This window comes from Camelus ferus, chromosome 6, assembly GCF_009834535.1.
Source record: "Camelus ferus isolate YT-003-E chromosome 6, BCGSAC_Cfer_1.0, whole genome shotgun sequence".
Classification (NCBI taxonomy): Eukaryota; Metazoa; Chordata; class Mammalia; order Artiodactyla; family Camelidae; genus Camelus; species Camelus ferus.
Genome location: NC_045701.1, coordinates 14,569,731 through 14,592,007, shown reverse-complemented (window position 1 = coordinate 14,592,007; position 22,277 = coordinate 14,569,731). Strand labels below are relative to the sequence as shown.

Sequence of the window (22,277 nt, the reverse complement as noted above, 5' to 3'; positions counted from 1 at the left end):
AAGGCAAAACTGCCCCACCCACAGTACTTCTGAAAGGGCAGCCTTGGCAGACCAAATGACCAATACTCACTGCATGTATCTGACTGGACCAGGGTTTGACACTTGATTCCCAAGACCAAGCAATTTTTTTAACATTTTTTATTGAAGTTATAGTCATTTTACAATGTTGTGTGTATTCCAGTGTAGAGCACAATTTTTCAGTTATACACGAACATACATATATTCATTGTTACTTTTTTTTCGCTGTGAGCTACCATAAGATCTTGTATATATTTCCCTGTGCTATACAGTATAATCTTGTTTATCTATTCTACATTTTGAAATCCCAGTCTGTCCCTTCCCATACCCCGCCCCCTTGGCAACCACAAGTTTGTATTCTATGTCTATCAGTCTGTTTCTGTTTTGTATTTATGTTTTGTTTTGTTTTGTTTTTTAGATTCCACATATGAGCGATCTCATATGGTATTTTTCTTTCTCTTTCTGGCTTACTTCACTTAGAATTACATTCTCCAGGGCCATCCATGTTTCTGCAAATGGCGTTATGTTGTCGGTTTTTATGGCTGAATAGTATTCCATTATATAAATATACCACCTCTTCTTTATCCAGTCATCTGTTGATGGACATTTAGGCTGTTTCCATGTCTTGGCTATTGTAAATAGTGCTGCTATGAACATTGGGGTGCAGGTGTCTTTTTGAAGTTGGGTTCCTTCTGGATATATGCCCAGGAGCTGGATTCCTGGGTCATATGGTAAGTCTATTTCTAGTCTTTGGAGGAATCTCCATACTGTTTTCCATAGTGGCTGCACCAAACTGCATTTCCACCAGCAGTGTAGGAGGGTTCCCTTTTCTCCACAGCCTCTCCAGCATTTGTCATTTGTAGACTTTTGAATGACATTCTGACTGGTGAGGTGATACCTCATTGTAGTTTTGATTTGCATTTCTCTGATAATTAGTGATACTGAGCATTTTTTCATCCAAGACCAAGAAATTTTAATACCAAAAGCTATAGGCTGGCCAGCAATCTATGATGTGGCCTGGCTTTAAAGTCAGCTGAGTCAGATTCCACTTTCTGGATATTCAACTAAGAATTACCAAAAAAAAAAAAAAAAAAAAAGGTAGTAATAGGCACTGAAGCCAAAAGGATTTTATGTACAGAGGCCAGGGAAATCCCTGGGGTCCTTACAAGCCAGTTTTAATGGACCCAACACAGAGAGAGGCTGAGACTATAAGAGCCACACAGCCCAACAGAGAGTAACTGGTCCCCAGAGCTGTCCAGGTTCCTGCTATCTGAGGCCCAGTCGTACTGTGACTTAAAAGATTCTTGGAAGATGTGTCTTGTACACCTCTTCTGTATTCTTATAATTCCCCATTACTTCAGGTGATCTGTTTCTTGACCTGTTTCATTTAACTCTCAACAAATCTTTACAGCACGATAACTGTTGGGGATTCAAGTCAACATCTACTGAGCAGTTACCGTGGACCAGGCACTCAGGGCACAGTGTGATGGAAAACAGACAAGATCTCTGCCATGTGGGGTTTACATTTCACCAGGATAGAGGAGGGAAAGGAAGAGGTGGACGGTAAGTTTTAGCTTTTTTCTTTTTTTTAATTTGCAAAGAAGGCTTGAGATTCTCCTTTAAAAAATAACAGACAAAAAAACAACAAAATGCACCTATATCCACTCCCTCACAAAACTCCACTAAGCCAATTTTTTAAAAAATTTAGAGGTGTACCCAAAACAAATACCCATCAACAAAGAACCAAAATGAACATCTTGTTAGTTATCAAACTTTCACCCACTACTTGTAGCATCCATTGGATGATTCTTGCCTAAATCAGTTATTACTATGATGGTTGCCAAATGGTAATTTTCTAATTCCATCATTTCATTGTTTATTAGTTGCTTTTCTCTGTAAGGAAGCGTTTTCCTTATTTATCTTTATACTTTTAATGTTATTAAGATCATGGATTCTTAACTCATTCAATGGATGATAATTCATTACTATCACTTATTTTCATACTCAAATTGTCCCAGATTTGGCCAGTAGGACCATTTGACCTAGCTCCTGTGTTCTTTTGACATTCTCATCATTCTTTGAACAATTCCTTACTTTCTAACACCAGAGATTCCAGGCCTACAATCAGCTATTTTTCCATGGAATGCTGTTTCCTTTCAGTGGAGAATGGTATTTAGAAACCAAGATCTAGACACCAGCTGTTTCTGCTACTGGAGTAACAAGTGCATCTAGGCCCTCTCCACTGACAGATCAAGAAACAGATACCTGTGTGTGTGTGTGTGTGTGCGCGCATGCAGGTGGGTATGTGTATATATGCAGACACCCACATACACTTTCAACTTTCTACTGAAAGGCTTAGAAGCACTGACATCCAGGACATGCATACATCCCCACCTTGCCTATACATCTCTGTACCTGTATACCATTGCTCTCTCACTCTCTAAATATGTATATACACATGGATACACACATTATAATATAAACACATAATATATACATACATGGATACACACACACATATATGTGAGGTCACACTGATGCCTCTAATCTGATTATATCCACAACACAATGCATTCTAGCCTTCCTACTTTCCGTATTTTTAACTCCTTTCTTCAATAATAAGAAACCTGGTTCACATCATCCAATATAAATTAATCCATACCTGTGGTATATTTGTTGTTTTGTTTGAGAAATGTTTTGCAACCTAAAGATCATGAATAAATTTTCTACATTGCCTTCTAAAATCTTTATTGTTCAATCTTTCACACCTGGATCTGTAATCTACCAAGAGCTCATTTTTGTGTATGGTGTGAGATAGAAGCCAAGTTTCATTTCTTTCCTGTATAAATAAGAAAAGGTCCCAGCACTACTGATTGAAAAGATCAACCATACTAAGCTACCACATCGTCAGAAGTAAATCAAGCATCAGTAAATGTGTGAGTCTGTTTCTGGTGCTCTGTGTTGTTATAGTGGCGTATTTGCTCTTAGGCCGTCACCACCACACTGTCTTAATGACTACAACCTTATTAAGTCTTGAGCTGGTAGAAATAGTCCTCTCATCTTATTGCTCTTGAAGATTGTCTTATTTATCCTTGGCCCTATCAATTTCCATAAAATCGAGCATCATTCCATCAAATTCCACAAAATTCTCTTAAAAGTTTTGGCTGGGAATACATCAAAGCTATAAATGAGCTTGGAAAGAATTGCTATCTTCACAGGAGTGAATCTTCCAGTCCATACACATGGTATTTATCTCCTTTTATTTAGGTCTCTTCATAAAGTTTTATCACTTTTGCCCACAGAAATCGTCTACATGCATTATTATACTTATTGCTGGTCCTTGGTATTTTTTGATGGTATGAAAAACGGTATCATAGTTCCAGTTCCGAGTAAGAATGATATTATATTACGTCTCTCCCACTGAATGCAGCCATAAAACATGGACAGAATGCATGGAACGGCTATCAAAGGACTCCAAAAAGTAAATGGTAGCAGGTGAGGTAGGAAAGAATAGAATTTGAAATCCACTGTACTAGCAGAGGATTTAACTAAAGTTAGAACGAAACCAAAAAGCAATAATGAAAGCTCCAGGAGAAACTCAAGAAGTAGGAAAAGAGACTCCTAATTTTCAAGAAGAGAGAAAAAATTCCCCATTTATCCTTTTTTTTTTTTTCTTTTCTCCATTTCCTCACATCCCAGCCCCCAAGTAATCCCACAACTCCAAAATGAGAAGCTGTGATCCCAAGAGAGTAGGGAAAACCCCTGTGGTTTTTTTTTTTTTTCCCTTTCTCTGTCCTGCTGCTACGTGGCACTGAACACAGATACAGTCACAGGAAGTACAGAGCAGGGTAACTAAAGTCTCAACTTTCCATTCAGAGAACCACCAAGGGGAGCCCTAGGAAACTAGAAAGTAACAGAGAAATCACAAAAAGGAAAGCACTCATAAGAGCAACACAATAAACTTTTTTTATTAACTCCTGGGCTCATTCCTGAGCAGTACATGCACGGATCATACCTTAAGCAGCAGAATAAACAGGTCTCAGATCTGAGCTATAGGAGAGACCACTGTCCAGGTCTATAGCATCTTATTCTGGCCACTGGCTGGCACATACACAGGTTATATCCCAACTAGCACTGCCAAGGGCTTTGAAAACAGAACTGGCATTGAAACTACAACCTATAGAAGGCTGGTGAGAACTTCTGGCCTGAACCCAAGTAAGTCAACCGCCGGCTAAAACAAACTATCAACATCCTCCATAGCATTTACACAAGACTACAGTTTCATAACAATATTTTAAACAGTCCAGGTTACAATGCAAGACTACTCAGCATACAAAGAACTAAGAAAATCTCAACTCACATGGGAAGGGCAGCCAATAGTCACAGATCCTGAAATTAATACACAAAGATGTTAAAGAGGCTAGTACAAAAATGTTCAGAGAAGCATGGGTGAACACTCTCAGATCAGTAATCTAAGTGCCCATCTTAGTCAATCAGAAAAAGAGCAAAACAAATTCAAAGTGTGCAGGAGGCAGGAAATAATAAAGATAAAAGGAGAAATCAATGAAACTGACAACAGGAAAACAGAAAGATAATCGGAATGAAATAAAAATCTGGTTCTCTGTAAAAGACCAATAAAACTTATAAATCTCAAGAAAGGCACACAGAAAAAAAAAGATGACAAAAACTACCAATATGAAGAATAAAGGCGAGACTGTCAGTACTAATCTTGCAAACATTAAAAGGATAATAAAATACTACAAATAATTTTACACACATAAATAAAACAATGAAATAGATGAAAACGACTAATTCCTCTAAAACCAGAAACTACAAAAACATATCCAAGATGAAATGTATTATTTGAACAGTCCTTTTACTATTAAAGAAATTGAATGTGATGTTAAAAACTTTCTGAAATTCTGTATATCTGAAACTAATACAATATTTTAAATAATTATACTTCAATTAAAAATACCTTCTGAAACTGGCAAATCCTACTAAAACTTATAATAAATGACACCAATTCTACATGGTTCCTGACAGAAAACAGAAAAGGAAAGAATACTTATAAACTCATCTTATGAAACCAGCATTACAATGATACCAAAAGCAAACAAAAACAATACAAGGTGAAAAAACTATAAGGTCAATAATGAACATAGATGCAAATATGCTCAATAAAACATTAGCAAATCAAACCTGGCCCTACGTAAAAAAGATAATACACATCACAACCAAGTGGAGTTTATATCAACCATACAAGGCTGATCCATTTTGCAAAAATCAATATAATCTATCATATTAACAGTCTAAAGAAAAATCATGTGACCATATCAATGGAAAAAAAATGACAATATTCAAGATGTCTCCATGATAAAAATTTCAGCAAAAAAGGAATAGAAGGACATTTCTTCAAGCTTATAATGGACATATACAAAACAAAAAACAAGAAAGAAATCTAGTACTAGCCAATGCAGTAAGTACAATAAAGCAAATTAGAAATGACTGAAGATTAGCAAATGGATTAGAAGAAACCATCTTGAATGCTGAAAAGGACAAAAAAAAAAAAAATACAGAAGAGAGGTGTTTAGACATAAAGTGTCTCATTTATATTTAATATGTTAGTCTCATGAGGACAATGGGGCAGAGACATCATTTGAAGAGATATTAGCTGAAAATTCTCCAAATTTGATGAAATACATCAATTCAGATTCAAAAAATCTCAAAAGTCCCAAACAGGATTGAATATATATATTTTTTTATATTATATTATATTATAATATATGCACACATAGTTACAATTCAGTAAAACTCCAGAAAGACAAAGAAAAAAGTCTTAAAAGCAGCTAGAGAAGAAAATACAACTTCTAAAGAAGCAACACGCTGGCAGCTGACTTCTCAACAGAAAGACAGGAGGCCAGAAGACAGAGGGCTGATAGCCTCAAGATACTCAAAAGAAAATACTGCCATCCTCGACCTAGCAAAAATGTCTTTAAAGAATCAAACCAAATAAAAACATGTCAGACAAACAAAAGATGACATTACAATACCAACAGATCCACACCAAAGGAAGTTGTAAAGGAGGTTTTCCAGGAAGAAAGCAAATGATCCAACTGGAAGGTGAGGGATGCCAGAAGGAGTGATAGGCAGAGTAACAGTAAATACATAGGTAAATCTAAATAAGCAATGACAATGTAAAATAATAATAATGTCCTAAAGAGTTTATAAATATAAACAGCTTTATCACAGAGGACGACAGATTTTAAGCAGTAAGAGAGTAAAAACGAACACACAGGGTTCTTGCACTGTCTGGAAGGAATGTAAAGCCTCATCAGACGTTGGTACATCAAATGGTAAGTTAAGAATGCATGTTATAATTCCCAGGACAGAAACAGAGTGTATAACTTTAGGACTACTAGAGGGGAAAATGGAATGAAAAAGAATATTCATTTCAAAAGAGGCAAGAAAGGCGAAAAAAAGAGAGCAAAGAACAAAGGCACCTAATAGATGGTGAATTTAAACACAAGCATGCCAGTAATTACGTTAAATAAAAATGAATTAAAAGTTCTAGTTTACACAAAAATTATCAGGTTAAATTTTAAAAATCCAACTATGGGATATTTAGAAGACACAGGTCTGAAACATAACTACCCAGAGAAAGTGAAAATAAAAGGATGGAAAAAATAAACTTCAAAACTACTAACCAAAAGAAAGCTGATAAAACTATATTTTATCAGGTAAGGTAGGCTACAGAAACCATTACTAGAGATAAAGTTTTTTAACGGATTACTTTGCAATGATAAACAGGTCAATTCACCAGGAGGATATAATCATTTAGAATTTTAAGCACAAATAAAGCAATAATTGACAAATCTACAAAAAGACAGGAATAAATCCATACTCACAGATTTTAACACATATTTCTCTCTCAGTAAGAGAATGAAAAAGCATACAGAAAAGCAGAGAATTTTAGAGGATTTAAACAAGATGATTAACAAACTTGACCTAAATGACATATGTAGAACACTGTAACAACTGCAAGGCACATCCTTTTTTTAAACATGCGTGAAACATTTACATAAATTAACCAATTGAAATAGGAACAAACTTAAAAAGATCAGAAGTATATGTTGTCTGTTGTTTGGACACAATATACCAAAGCTAGAAATTAGTAAGCAGAATTATAACTAGAAAAGTTCCATATATTTGGAAATTTAGAAACATATTTCTAAATTATCAGTTATTTTAAAAAATAGCTTTGTGTCATGCAGATAAAGTCTTAAGAACATAAAACTTACATTCTAATTGTATGTTAGTAGAGTGAGCTGAACATTTATCTCAACAAATTAGGAGGAAAACAGCAAAGTTAATCCAAATAATGAAGAAAGAAGAAAATAATAAATTAAGAACAAGAGTTAACTGAAATAGAAAATAAATATATAATAGAAAGAACTAATAAAGTTAGAAGTAGGTTATTTTAAAAAATTAGGTTGATCAGTCTCTATTGGAAAAAAAGAGAAGCCACAAATAATCAACGGCAGTAATAAGACACACTACAACAGATGCTGCAGACCTTAAAAAGGCAGTAAGAGACTGCTGTGAACAATTTTATACTAATAAAGTTGAACACCTGCCCAATAGAAGAATAAACTCTTAGAAAAATAACTACCCAAAACTCAAGGAGGAAAAAAATATGGATACATTTTCAAATCAGTAATATAAGCCTCCTACATGAAATCTCTGATCAATTTCCCAAAATGGTAAGAGGGGTTATCTCTGGATTGTACTATTACAAATAATTTTATCTTTCTTTTGCTGTTTTTCAAGTTATTCCCTTACAGGTCATATCATTTGAAAATATTTTCTCCCATTCCACAGGCTGTCATTTCATTTTTGTCAATGAATTCTTTTGTGAAAAGCTTTTAAGTTTAATTAGATCCCATATGCTTATTGGTTCCAGTCTTAATTCTGCCACAGGTTTCACTACATGGCTTTGATTAAATCCTTTAATTCCTAGATCTAAAAGTCCTGTACCAGATCTAAACTGTAAAACGTCTCATTTCACGTACCAGTTTAACATATAAGATAGATATTAATCCTACATCTTCAAAAAAAATTGTCTTGTTTCTTTATATTAACTCCATACAACTGACACTACTAAATACTGCCAGAAAGTAGGGCTACTGTTCAATTACTTTACAACCAAACTTATCACTTTGGTAGTTTATAGGAATTTAACTAGTTTATAGCTTATAACAACATACACCAAGTCCTCTTGCACAGCAGTGCAGACTGAATAGCTGGTTTGCCTTAGAGCGTACGCAGAATGCCGAGGCGCACAGATATTTTTTGAATCAAGGATAACCAGCAAGTTAGGCTAACCAAAATTCTACTGGGAAACGGAAACTTTCCTTTTTACTCTCCTTTTTACTTTCAGTATTTCAACACTGTCTGAATTACAGTTTTTCACAATGCAGATAGTATATTAATAATTTTTTAAAACAAAAGTGAGTTCTTTACAGTTTCCATTTGCTTTCTGTTTTTAATGGCCAAATTGGCTTTTGATTATAATTTTCCCAGCATAAAATGATAGCCACGTTTGAATGTTCCATTTATCTACATATTAGCACATTCCTAAAGTTACTTTCTAAAGGAAATCTTGCTTCTAACCAAGAATACTCCTTTGGCTGAGTTCAGTTTACCACCAAGTTGGGAAGCCACCTCAATCATGTCTTTAACAGGCTCCTCAGTTTTCAATTCCAGGCCCAGCTCAGCTATTTTTTAAAACATGTAGCTCTTAAAATACAGAATCACAACACTCCAGATATTAGGTTAGTCTCTAATTTTTTATGTATTAAAGTCTTTCAGAAGCACAACTGTGGAAAACTGAGAACTGCTTGATGGGCATACAGTCTATCAATTCCCCTCCATATACTGATATATACCCTTGGATAAACCAGACCAGCAAAACTTTCTATCTGGATTATATTATCTCAGCTCTCCCTACCCCCATTCTATAAAATTCATTTATCTAAATATGGCCTAATGCCACTGACCTATATCAAATGGTACTATAAAAAATGGTGTTATAAAGTGGTCACTAAAAATAAAAATAAAATAAAATAAAGTGGTCACTATACTTATTATAAGAATGTTGTATATTACACTGAGCACTTTTTCCATTTATTAATTTCTTGGGTACTTTTTTGTACCCAACAAATTTTTGTTCCAGGTGCTAAAGAAACAGCAGTAAAGGGCCTTGAAGGGTCTTTTCTAAGTGAAAAGAAGTCATTTGAAAGTTCTGAACAAGACTAATAATATCTGACTTATATTAAGAGGATCATTCTGCCTACTATGTTGAGAATAAACTGAAGAAGGATGAGACTAAAGGCAAACAAAGCTGGGAGGCCTGTTAAGAGCTACCACAATCCTGAAAAGAAATGATGGTGCCCTGGACCAGGGTGGCAGCAGCACAGGTGCTAAGTGGGCAGATTCTGGATGCATCCTGAACGTACAGTGAGCAGAAACTGCCAGTATTAGATACAGGACATTTAACAAGGAAAAGAGTGGAAGACTCGCAGAGAACTAGGGGGAAAAAAAAAGTGAAGTAGCCACTTACTGATTTTAGGGAAGGCTAGAGGAGGAAAATGTTACAAGATAAACATTCAAAAGGGAGATTGCAAAGAAACAGCTGGATATCAGGAATCTGGAATCAGGCTAAGAAGAGTGGTTAAAGGAAACAGAGGAAAACCAAAGACCAGGAGATCTAACTGAACAAAGTATTTCAATAAGGAAGAAAAGGCACTTTTACAGGAGAGAAAAGAAGAAACTGCTAGAGCAACAACCTTAAGTAGGTAAGAGGGGATGGGAACTACGATATTAATTAGGGTTTCTCATAAGTGCAACAGTCCTGACATTTTAGGCTGAAAAATTCTTCTTCATGGTGGGGGGCAGTCCTGAGCATTGTAGGACGTTTATCAGGATCTCTGGCTCTCTCCACTAGAGGCTAGTCCTTCCCCACAACCTTGTAAAAATCACAAATGTCTCCAGACATTGTCAAATGTCCCCTAAGGAGCAAAACCGCTCCCAGTTTAAGAGCACTGGTATAAATGGAGGAACTGGCCTTTGCTGGAAACACTGACAACTCATCCACATAAAAGATTCTATGGTTAGAGTACATGACAATAATCTGAATATCTCCTTCTGATTAGATCCTCCCAAGTGTGGATACAGTCAAGGCCAGAGAAGACATGAAGAAGTTGTTAGCAGATCACAAAACCAAAGTCATTACTACCAGGAAAATGCTGGCATTTTGTTCTTGAACTACAGCTACCATATAAAGTATGTGTGTCTTTGAACTGAGTCTAAGTCAAAACTTTTATGTTTTTTGAGGGGGAGAGGGGATCCATCTATGCCCCCTTGCGTAATGCCCATAGAGTCACAGGTTTCCTGGGTTTCTTCCAAAGTCACAAGAGGAAAACATCATGACTTAGTATGAATTAAATTAAATGTTATATTCCTGAAAGGGCTCAGTTTTTAGAATGGCCCTAAAGGAACATATCTCCAATGATAATCTAAGAGGATGTTATCTATGCCTTTCAAATCACCACACCAAATTATCCTGTACAGTGGAGTCCGGCTCTATTCAGTGACCCCTTTCTACCGACTGACTTCTCTATCAAAGAGCTATGAGCTCACCATATTTTTAGGCAAGGATGGAGGAAAGGGGTTGCACTAAAGGAGCCCTTCATGATCATGAATGAGAAGGTCTGAGTGTAACAAGCGCAACTGGCTTCACCTACATACATCAGGTGCCAGGCTCACATGACCTATCTCCAGGAGAAAGAAAACACAATTGTACCACCTGTATGATTGTACCTGCTTCCTCAAAAACAGGCCCTATCCTTCCACAACAGGAATCAGGGTTCCAGAGCAAAAGTACAATGAAAAAGGGTTCTCCAAACTCAAAAAGATTAAGAACCCTAAAACTTCTATTAAAATATCTGGCTTCCAAACTTGTTTTAAAAAATAACCCACAGGCTGAAGAGCTTTACTGAATCTGAATTACAGATATTCTCTATTATTATCCCCCTTTAAACACGGCTTTGCTTTCCATCATAGAAGGAAATTAAATTGGTCAGGCATGACTTGTTTTTCCACTGCGCCACTGCAGTTGTAGCCCAACATCCTATGCTCTTTTTGATGATTAAATACTGCAACGCTGATTTGTTCTAAAAATGTCCCACGATCCAAGTAAAGATACTGATTATTATTTCTCAAGCCATCTTTCAAATATCCAAAGCGCCTAAGAACAGAAAGGAGTGTATCTACTTAGGGGTGGAGAACCCTGACCACCACCGCTCTGACCCCATCTCCCACTCCACCGGCACTGTGACAGGACCATCTACCAGATGCTGAGAATACCATCGTAAGTAAGAGCCTCCTCCTCAACTGTGAGCCCAGAGAAGAACCACTACTTCACAGAGGCTCTGCATGGCTTAATCCCTGAGCCAGAAAGGAGGTCAGACTCCCTGATTGTAAAGTCTGACCAACAGTCTTGTACATACAGGTGGAGGGGATGTATAAACAGAGACTCCAGACCTACAACTTCACCACAATCGCTTTAAGTTTCTGGTCCATTTTCTCTTTTGGTCCTGGGAAATCTCTAGAGAAGTCCATATAATGCCACCCAAGGTCTGAATACTTAAAGAGAATCTAATTTAAGAACTTCACTTTACAGATGAAAAACCTAAAAAAGTTTTAGTGTTTTAGCCAAAGTCATATATGTAGTTAGTCTCTGACCTCCCATTTCTGGGAAGGCCTTACTTGGGACTGTACCAGAGTTTCTGGGTAGCTGCTAGGAGTCTTTTCACATAAGCAAGAAGGCTAATTAACAATCTACACAGGGACCTAAGTAAAAACTTACAGAACCTCATATTCACCTATAAGCTGACACCAAACACAAGGCCACAAACTCTGAATGATACCAATTTAAACAAACAAGAAGCTACTCTCCAAGAATAAATGGGCTAGTTTCTCCTGGATACACGTCCATTCTAAGTTCTTGGCTTCTGTCTTTCCCTTTATTCTCAACACGTGCTGTCAACAGGTAAAGCTGTTACACCTACTGATAACCAGCCAGCACAGAAGCATTTTTCTGTCCAACTCCAAAGTTCCCCGGGCCAAGAGTGATCTCTCACTTCTTTTGAATTCCCGCAAGAATTTAAGTGGCTCATAGTACCACACAGCTGGTCTGCTGTGGTTAAGTACACCTCTTAACTCTCCTAGGAGATCACCAGGTTCCTACAATTCTTTAATTAAACTTCCTGAAATCAGGACTATGGTTTTTTGGGTTTGTTGGTGTTTTTTTTTTAAATCTCCATGGAGCCTCACACACCCACGTGTTCAACAAACACTCGCTAAATATATACACAGGCTGATCATTTTCAAAGTTCACTTTTGCCATAATTCTAAGACTGGCATGTTACTCTACTACTATGGAATTAAAATATAGCAAAATACTACAAAAAGAGATCATATAACATTATCTTCTAACTTTTAAATAAATTTTTTTATTCATTTTATTCATTACTAGAAAAAACAGTAACAACAAAAGTCAAGAATGTCAGAATACTGATCTATTTTCCTAAAAAGCTGTGGGTAATGTCTGCAGATTACATTTTAACATTCTAAGGGTATTCACTAGTTAACAAAGAAGTCCTGTTTTTTTTTTTAATCACTTTTGTGAAGGGATAGTCACCCAATAATGTATCCTTTATACCACACCATTCCTTGGTTTTTTTTGTTCTTACCATTCAGAAATGCCTAATACCCCTCTATTTTTCCAAGTGTCAATCTCCCATGAAATCCTTTTTTATCTCCCCAACTACGTGTCATCTCTTTCATTTGCCTTACATTATAATTATCTACATCATTTTTTAATCTCTGCCAGTATAAGTTCCCTGAGACTGGAAAAGACTTACTAATTTCTGTAAACTTTTATCTATGTGTAGAATTTGTATCAGGTTGGATATCATCAAGGCCCCTATATGCCTGAAAATACAGTCTGCACCCCTTAAAGCCAAAAGGTGAAAAAGTTTTAATTAATAATCATGTACCATCATTATTTTATATTTTAATTCTTATAGAAAAGCAAAAATTTTAAATGAAGGACTATTTTCAAAAAGTAATAAACAATATAAAAAAGGAGAAATTTATACTCTCTGTTGAAGTAAGACTTAAAACGTCCTCTTATCTATGAGACGGTAGTTGGAAATGTCTCAATGGCAAAATAAAGTACAACAAAGCTCATACAAGGTAGGAGATCATCAACCTTGGACTATCTGGGACCTGACTTATCGCACAATAACAGTATTTCCAGAACTTAGCTCTCACACTGAAAAGAACAAAATCATCAAAAAGTGGTATGTACAGCTATTATTTACAAAATCACAAATATTTTTAAAAATTGCTAACTGCCAAAATACAAGTGAAAACCATCATAGTCCACATGCTAGCGCTACAAGTATACGCATCACTGAGGTTGTCCACTCCAAACTGCACCACCATATCACCACAGGAGACATCAGGCCCTGGTGACATAATCACGCACAGTCATTCACAGCCCAGCCAATCACACCACCACCACCCACCACACAGTGCAATATGTTTAATACACTGTGCTTCAATGACAATGTCATAAACACTTCAAAATTCTTTTAGAACAATTCCTTTTCAAAAACTATGTTCAAAGACTCTAAAATAAATGATCTGCCCTGTTTTGGAAAGGTCCTCAGGTTATCACTGGCTAGCTCCAAGACAGTTACAGTGGCCACCTCAAGGCCTCCCACACACATCCTTCAGAGCAGGCTCTCTGATAGGAAAGAAACACTACAGAGAAAAGCCCACCAGAGGAGAAGTCACAAGACCTCCATTCCAGTCCTGGCAGTTCTCCATTTTAGTCATCTGACCCAGAACTAAAGTTTTTCATCTGATTGCTATACAAATCGAACAGCACACTCTACAAAAAGAAGCTGTACTTTTTTCTAATTCCTTCTTTTTTAGTATACCAACATAGGCATTCAAATAATTGTTAGCTGATTCCTGAGTACTTGAAAACAACTTGCTCTCATTTTTTTTTAAGCAACTCTGTTCTTCACAGAGTCCAAAAGTTCATTTCTAGTTCAAGGCAAAATTATAACTGGATCAGTGCATTCAAAACTAAGAAATTAAAATGAGATGGTGTACAACACAGGTTGGTAAATGACAAGAGCCTAAATAATCAGTGTCACAGACAGACCTAAACCAGGTAAATTCTGAGTCAATATTTGGGAAAACAAAAAGCAAGGATTCTTTTGTTGCAACATAACAATGTAGGCTGGAATAAGATTAGTATGTCTACAGCAGAGGGGCCAAAATGAGAACATATAATCAAATATAAAATCAAAGATAGCAGAAGAATATCTGACAAGTTTAAATTTCGTAACACAGCTATTAGGAACAACTATATATTCCTGAGTCAAGAATGGTATGGCGAAGTGGTATTTTAAGAAAATTATTATACCAGCAGCTGTGTGGAGGATAAACTGAAGTGATCAGAGATGTCAGGAAAACCAGTTTGGAAGTTTTTAATATTAAGTAATGCAAATAAGATTCTACAATAAGGTGGTCACTAAGGACATGAAAAGGGGTAAATCTAATAGTCACTGCAGAGAGTCAGCTACACTTGCTGACAGGCTGAACTAGGGAGGTAGAGAAAGGTTTGAAAATGATTCCAACGACCTGGTAATGGGTGGCCTGCAGCATAACCACACCTGCGCCGCATAACAGTTCCTTGCACTGGCTTTTTCCAGAGGGCACCTGAACCTGTTAAGCTTTATATACCAGGCCCACAGTGAGACACCACCCCAGTTTAGATGGAAACAGAAAACTACTACCACCATGATAGAGTGGGAATACCCCATTACCAAGATTACAGATTTGTTTCCTGATGGAGAAAGCTTGCTTTTCTAATCCTGGGAAACTTCCTCCCCACCTACACAATCAGGAGAGGGAAATTTCTTCTCTCTATAACCCTAAGATTGTCTACACACTTCAAGTCCAAGGTCAACACTATATGGATCTTTAGGTCACGTGTACACAAAACACAGATGACACCACTGATAGGGGATAGGTTTAACAATACAAGTCAAGAAAATTATATTTTTAAAGAGTTCATTCTGAATTGTACAAAGCCGAGTTGATTACAATTACAATTAAAATAACCATACGGGGTTACTTCTAATGTATCACAACGATAAATTCTGTTCCACAATGCACTGTGCTACATAATGATTCTGCAGTTTTGCAGGAGCTTTTCTTATTCCTGCAGCCTTAAATTCACGCTGCTGGAAAGCAGACATCAGATCAAAGTGTTTGCCTTGCCTAAAAAGCATATCATTACTGCTATTTTCAATTTTATTAAGCAGAATAGTTATCAATAGCAATGTGCATTTAATCGAAGTCTCATTGTCTATAGTTCCTTCTAAGGAGAACCATGTATAAATTTATACAAAAATGGAACTCATGTTAATCCACGAGTCTTTCTAGGGGTAAAAGAAGCTCTAGGGCTTGGTTTGAACTGTCTATACTAACAATACCCCATTCTCATCCATCCAAGCTCGTTGAGAAACATGGCTATTTTATCTACATTTTAAAGAGGTTCTAGCACATTACTGTTTACATACACTTTAGTCGCACAAGCCAGAAAAACACTGTCATAAAATTTTCACACTGTCTTACCTTAAAAACAAATGAACCAGTCCACCTTGCAAACGGATTAAAATATTATCTAGGGAGGTTACCAAACTATGATCTCATGATAAATAAGAGCTCTCCAGGCCACTGTCACTCTAACCACTGCATTCTAAATCTTTCGGGGGCAGAGAACGAATTTTTCTATTTTCTTGCTAGAATTAAGATTCTGTATATCAGGAAATAGAGGGTCAGGCTTAACACCACACGCTCCAGCGGCTCCTCGCTAACACAGCGGGCAGGGGGAGCCAGGCGCAGCATCGCCTCCACGCTCCCAGACAAAACCTAGTCTCTGCGCTCCAGGCCGAGAGCAGGTGCGAAACGGACGCTCTGGGGTTTCAGCGACTGCAACCATCTTCCTCCACCACCAGACCCGGGGCCATTCTAGGAGAGGAACCTTCCAATCCAGTCACCCTCCAGGGCCCGTTTGCTGAGGGCGGACAGTGCGGTGGAGTCCTAATCCCTTCCCCTGACGGGTAATTTCCTCCAGGAGCCGGAGAACTTACAGTCCCACGGCCTGCCCCCCTAAATAGGGGTGCAAAGGGGACCCGGGTGGGGCCCGCCAACAGCTCGCAGCCTCCCGGAGAGGCGTGGGCCCTGGACAGGGGGTCTCGGCCCCCGCGTCGGGACCCGGTCTTTCCCTCTCGGGCTCCCGGACCTGCTCACCGTGAAAGGGACATCCCCGACGCTGCCCACGGAGTAGCAGTTGTCTCCAGGGTTGACAGCCCCGGTGAGGACCTGATGCAGATGCATCTCCGGAGCCGGGGCTGGCCAGGGGAATGCGCGAGAGGCGCAACAATCCGCGCGCCCGGCCCTTCTCCGGCCGCCTGAGCGCTTCCCGCTCCGCCTCCCTCGGGACCCACCCCGCAGCGGCTCCGGCTTAAGGCCTCGCCCCCCTCTCGCCTTCCCCCCGCCTCGTCCCTGCCATGGGAGCTCCTCGACCGCCGCCGCCGCCACCGCTCGGCTGAGGAAATGCCCGGATGCTCCCACAGCGTGCTGCACCGGCGCAGAAATGCGGGAGGAGGGCAAGGGTGCGTGTGAGGCGGGGGGAGAAGGGGCGCCAGGGGAGCGCGCGAGCCGGGCGCGTGCTGGAAGGGACGTTCCGCCCGAGGGAGACGCGAGCGTCTGTGGAGAGAAGGGTAAACCCCTCCTCCCGCTGTGAAGCCCTTAGCTCAGTCCTTCTCCCCCCTCCCGGCGTTTGCGCGTGCGCGCGCACTGGTTTCCAGGGCAATTGCGCGCGCCGCGCGGACCCTCGTCCCGCGATTGCGCGCGCAGACCTGCGGGAGTTCCCTTGGAGCCTCCCGGCTGGGGCCGCTGGGGGCGGCGCGAGGGAGGCCGCGGGGCGGGGCGAGGCCGCTCGGGGCCATGCAGCTGTCCCACTGTGGGGGCGCGCCGCCTGGCTGTTTTGCTGAGTTTCTAATCCATTCCCAAGTACACTGCGTGATGGTCAATGTCATTGACCTCAGGAGGTCACCCATCACTGGGAGATTACACCTTGGAAAATTTTAGGGCTTTTTTAAAGTACAGCGCAAAAATTTTATTTTTCGTAAACAAGAAAGGCATCTTGTAACTGTTCAGAGAAGTACTCCCCTGACAGCAAATTATTTTGTTCCCACCTTTTGTCATGGTTGTTCTAGACAGCGAATGAGCCCCCTAGAACGAGTTGATTCCTCTAGACTTTTTTTTAATGCGTAATGGCATGGATTCTAACATAATCGATTGATTTTTCCAAACTGCTAGATACAGGGATCAGAATCCTGCTTCAGCTTAATTCATCAAGAGGTTCTGAGCCTATACTATGTGTGACTGAGTCACTGGGGCAAGAAAGTAGAAGGGACCAAGACACGACTATCTATAAAACTGTTAGGCAGTTTAGACAGAAATGAGCACTGGGCAAGGGAAGATGAAGGGGAAAGGAACACTCGAGAACACAGGGTTACCTGAGCGGTCAATTAACCAGAGCACAAGGAACCTGAGCTGTCAATCAGCCAGAGCGCAGGGAACCTGGGTTGTCAATCAATCAATCAATCAATCAGGAAACCAGGATATAAAAACAGGGAAAACAAAGGAACGGTGCCATTTTTCCTCTCTTGGACTGGCCCTCTCCCAATTCTCAGGAGTGTACTATCTTTTACTATTTCTTTTTTTATTTCACTAATAAAAATCTTGCTTATATCACGCTTTTTGTCTCTCGTCAAAAATCTTTTTTTCGGGTGACTAAGAACCAAGGTAATTTTTATTTTCCTTTTCCCAGTAACAAAACCAGGCAGAACGCCAAAAGTGTTAGGTTTGAGACACAAAAGTCTATGCACGACAGGAAAGGAAGAATACTTTTGACTAAGGGAAGGAGTAAAGCGTCATGGAGAGGCTGACATGAACAGAGCAGAATTTTGGCAGGCTGAGATGGACAAGAAACACTGCATTCAAATAGGGAAAATAGCCTGAAGAAATTCTGCTTTATCAATAAACCCTATACCAGGGGAAAAAAAGAGACAAAGGAAGGAAGGAAGGAAGGAGAGAGAGAGAAAAAGGAAGGAAGGAAGAGCCTCAGCTAAGGCTTAGAAGTATAAAATGACAGGATGTGTTCAAGGAACACAGATTAGATTCATGTTTAAAAGCTGGCAATATATATGATGGGGAAATGGTAGTTAACAAGAGAGAAAAGTATCCAAGAGGTAGCCTGTGGCTAGCCTGTACGTGTAGAGTCTTGAAAATTCCACTAAAAAAGCTTAGATTTCATTCTAGCTGCAGTGGGGAATCCTTCACATGTTTCTGAGCAGGTATGTATACAATCAGAGCTGCTTTAGGAAGAGGATTTTGTGGCCAGTTTAGGATAATTAGAAGGGTGGGGAAGATTGGAGGCAAAGACTTGACAGCATTTGGTAATCTGTTCAGTGAAAAGAAGGAGGAAAAGATAATTCCCAATGACCTAGGGCATTTTCATTTTCATTTTCATTTGGTGGCATGACTGTTCCCCTCAGTCATCCAAACTAGAAACTGCAGAACCAATTTTGCCCCCCATCTCTCCACATCCAAAGGTCTCTTTTTGAGGTCCCTAATTCATGCCCTTCATTATTCCTGCTGCCCTTTCCCTTAGTTTCAGACCTCATCATTTCTCATATAATTACCCTAAAACTCTTCTAACTGGTTTGACTGCCTTCCATCTCCTTGCTCTCCAATCCATACAGCTCTGCAGACTGAGAAACCTTATTAAGGGAAAAATTCCTCTGCTTAAAATCTCCATTCCCTACAGCTTCTGCCTTATCTTGTTTTATCTCAGGCTGTTCCCTCACACCCACTACGTTCCTGCCCCACGGAGCTATTTGCTGTCTCCAGAGGATACTTTGTTCTTTTAAGCTTCCGTGTTCATGCTCTTTGCTCTGTCTGGAGTGCCCTCCTTCCCCTTTTTGACCTCATCAGCCACAATTTAGTTTAAAAGTCACCTACTTGGTAAAACCTTCCTTGTCTATCCCCAAACACCGGGAAGCTTCTTCCTCCTGAAACACACATTATCACATAACAATCTAAGAATTGGTTTGTGTCTGTTTCTTCTACTAGAGTCTTAGATTATTTCAAGTCAGAATCGGTATCTCATTTTCTCTGCGTCCCCAGTGCCCGAATCGTAGTACTTTATTTGCACTGACATACAAGATTTTAGTGTGAATAAGAGCACCCAATTTTTTAAGAAAAATTATTCGAAAGTAACTTTCACTATACATGTATTTATTTGTGTGTGTGTGTGAAAGTGTTTAAATGATTTTCAGTGGTTTTGTGGAAGGAAATAATTCATGCTAATGTTAGTATACTATGTACAGTATATTGGATTATGGGAAATCAGTTTCTGTATATTTAATTGTATAGTACTAACTGTGAATAAAGTTACTAAACCATATAGCTTTAAAAAAAATCGTGGATAGCAGACAACAAAATTCACACACACACAAAATGAAGCCCCATATGCATGAAGTACCATAAAGGCAAATACCAGTGCTGCACCTTGGTACCAGCAATTAAAATGCCACAGTATCAAATAAATTTGAGATAATTCCTATATATAGTATATATCAGTAAATATTGGTATAAAACAAGCAGTTAAATGTAATAGATTTTTTAAATTCCTTTTCAAGAAGGTTTAATACATGTAGACAAACCTTTCAGTAAAAACTGGAAAAAACACACAGCAAATTAATAGATTGCAAGAAATTCCAACATCATGTTCACATGTAAAGGTAGATATTTACTAAACATTAATACACATTGAATAACAGAAAAAAATGCGTATGTGTTATAGGAGCTAGTGTTTTAGTGAATAGCTGTATACCAAGAAATGAACACTGTTTCTAAGTGTCAAAAAGACCTTAATCTTCACCCTCAAAATTTAAATAGTTTCAAAGCTTGAAAAACCGTTGCTACTACTGGATTTTAGGTGAATCTCTTAATCTTCAACTTTCACTGCATTAGAAACTGAGTCAGAACCATTATCAAACAAAAAGTTGTACTTAGATTGTCAAGAGCATTTTTAATTCCGCATTATTTAAGCCATCTCACAACTGACTCTCGTTTTACAACATTCCATGAAGTTTTGGCCCATTCACACAAGTGTGAAATTGGAGGCCTCTTCCTTCTTCCTTTTGGTATCAACTTGAAATGTAAAGATTTCATCCACCTGTTCCTCTCTTCCCTCATGAATCCTTTAAATGACCCATAAAGCGACATCTCAAGGTTGCAACTGGCTAGTTACATCTTCTGGAATTACAGCCAAGGTTTTTATTGTCTGGTCTGATCAACCAAAACTCATTCCAGACTAATACAGCAAGTTTCCTTTATAGCCCACCCACTCGGACAGCTGTACCACATTTTAACTGTCCACAGTCGTTTCTTCCTTGTTTATCCAACTTTTTTTGCATGGACCTAAAAATAAAATGGGGATTCTTTCTTCTGATCTGGAAATGCCTTTATTTTAAAGATTGAAAAAGCATCAGTTTTGTATCATTAACAAAGCATACCAATGCAACCGTAAGGGAAAGCTTCTCATGTCCACAAGTTTCTGTTTTTGATTGAGGTGTAATTGACATATAACATCATATTAGTTCCAGGTGTACAACATAATGATTCAATATTTATATATATTGTAAAATTGTTAGGTAGTTTAGATAGAAATGAGCACTGGGCAGGGGGAGAGGACGGGGAAAGGGACAATCTAGAACACAAGGAACATGAGCTGTCAATCAACCAGAGCGCAGGGAATCTGAGTTATCTATCTGTCAATCAATCAATCAATCAATCAGGAAACCAGGATATAAAAACAGGAAAAACAAAGGAATGGCGCCATTTTTCCTCTCTTGGTTTGGCTCACTCCCCATTCTCAGGAGTGTACTATCTTTCACTATTTTTTTATTTCACTAATAAAAATCTTGCCTCTATCATGCTTTTTGTCTCTCATCAAAAATTCTTTTTTTTTGGTGACTAAGAACTGAGCTAATTCTTATTTTCCTTTTCCCAGTAACAAAATCAACACCATATAAGTCTAGTTAACATCTATGACTTCACAGTTACAAAAAATTTTTTCTTGTGATGAGAATTTAAGATCTAGTCTCTTAGCAACTTCAAATATGCAATACAGTATTGTTAACTGTAGTCACTATGCAGTATATTGCATATCCATGACTTATTTATTTTATAACTGGAAGTCTACATGTTTTATTAGTAACAAATATTGTACCTTTGTGGTTGGGTTTAATGGAACACTGGATGTCTAAGGTACTTAGTTTCCCAGAAGTAATTCACGTACTCCTGTGTACTAGTTACCTATTACTATACATAATATTGTACATATACAAATTACCCCAAAACTTAGCAGCTAAGATCAACAATAAATATACAGTTTGTGTACATCAAGAAATCAATAATGGCTTAGTTGGGAAGTTCTGGTTCTGAGTGTCTCAAAATGTCAGCCAGATACTGAAAAAAGAAGCTAGACACACACACACACACAAATACATATTGCATGATTCCATTTAGATTAAGTTTTCTGAAAAGGCAAATCTATAGACATTGAAAATAGATTAGTGGTTGCCCCAAGGCAGGTGGTGTAATGGGAAGTAACTGCTAATGGGCGTGGGGTTTCTTTTGGCATAATGAAAATATTCTAAAATTAAATTGTGGTCATGGTTGTGCAACTCTGTGAAGTTACTAGAAATCATTGAATTGTACATTTAGAATTAGTGAATTTTACGGTAAATTGTAACCTCAATTAAGCTATCTAAAAAGGAAAATGTCAGCCATGGCCACAGTCATCTGAAGGCCTAAGACTAAAGGACCTGCTCCCAAGACAGCACCCTCTCGTGGCTGACACATTGATCCAGGTGGCTGGGTGGAGGCCTCAGTTTCTCACTACGTGGTCCTCTCCCTAGTGCTGCAAAATATAGCAGCTGGCTTCCCCAAGAGCCAATGCTCCAAGAGAG

General features: G+C 38.5%; 1 protein-coding gene across 1 annotated transcript in view; it reads right to left on the bottom strand.

The window, feature by feature from the left end:
* The window catches only part of DMXL2 (Dmx like 2), a 132,121-nt gene extending 115,371 nt beyond the window's left edge, over nt 1–16,750 (bottom strand). Inside the window, 1 exon segment of the mRNA XM_032481200.1 lies at nt 16,480–16,750. Within this exon segment, the coding sequence (XP_032337091.1) occupies nt 16,480–16,566 (87 nt within the window). The 5' untranslated portion in view covers nt 16,567–16,750.
* Between the last annotated feature and the right edge of the window lie 5,527 nt (nt 16,751–22,277).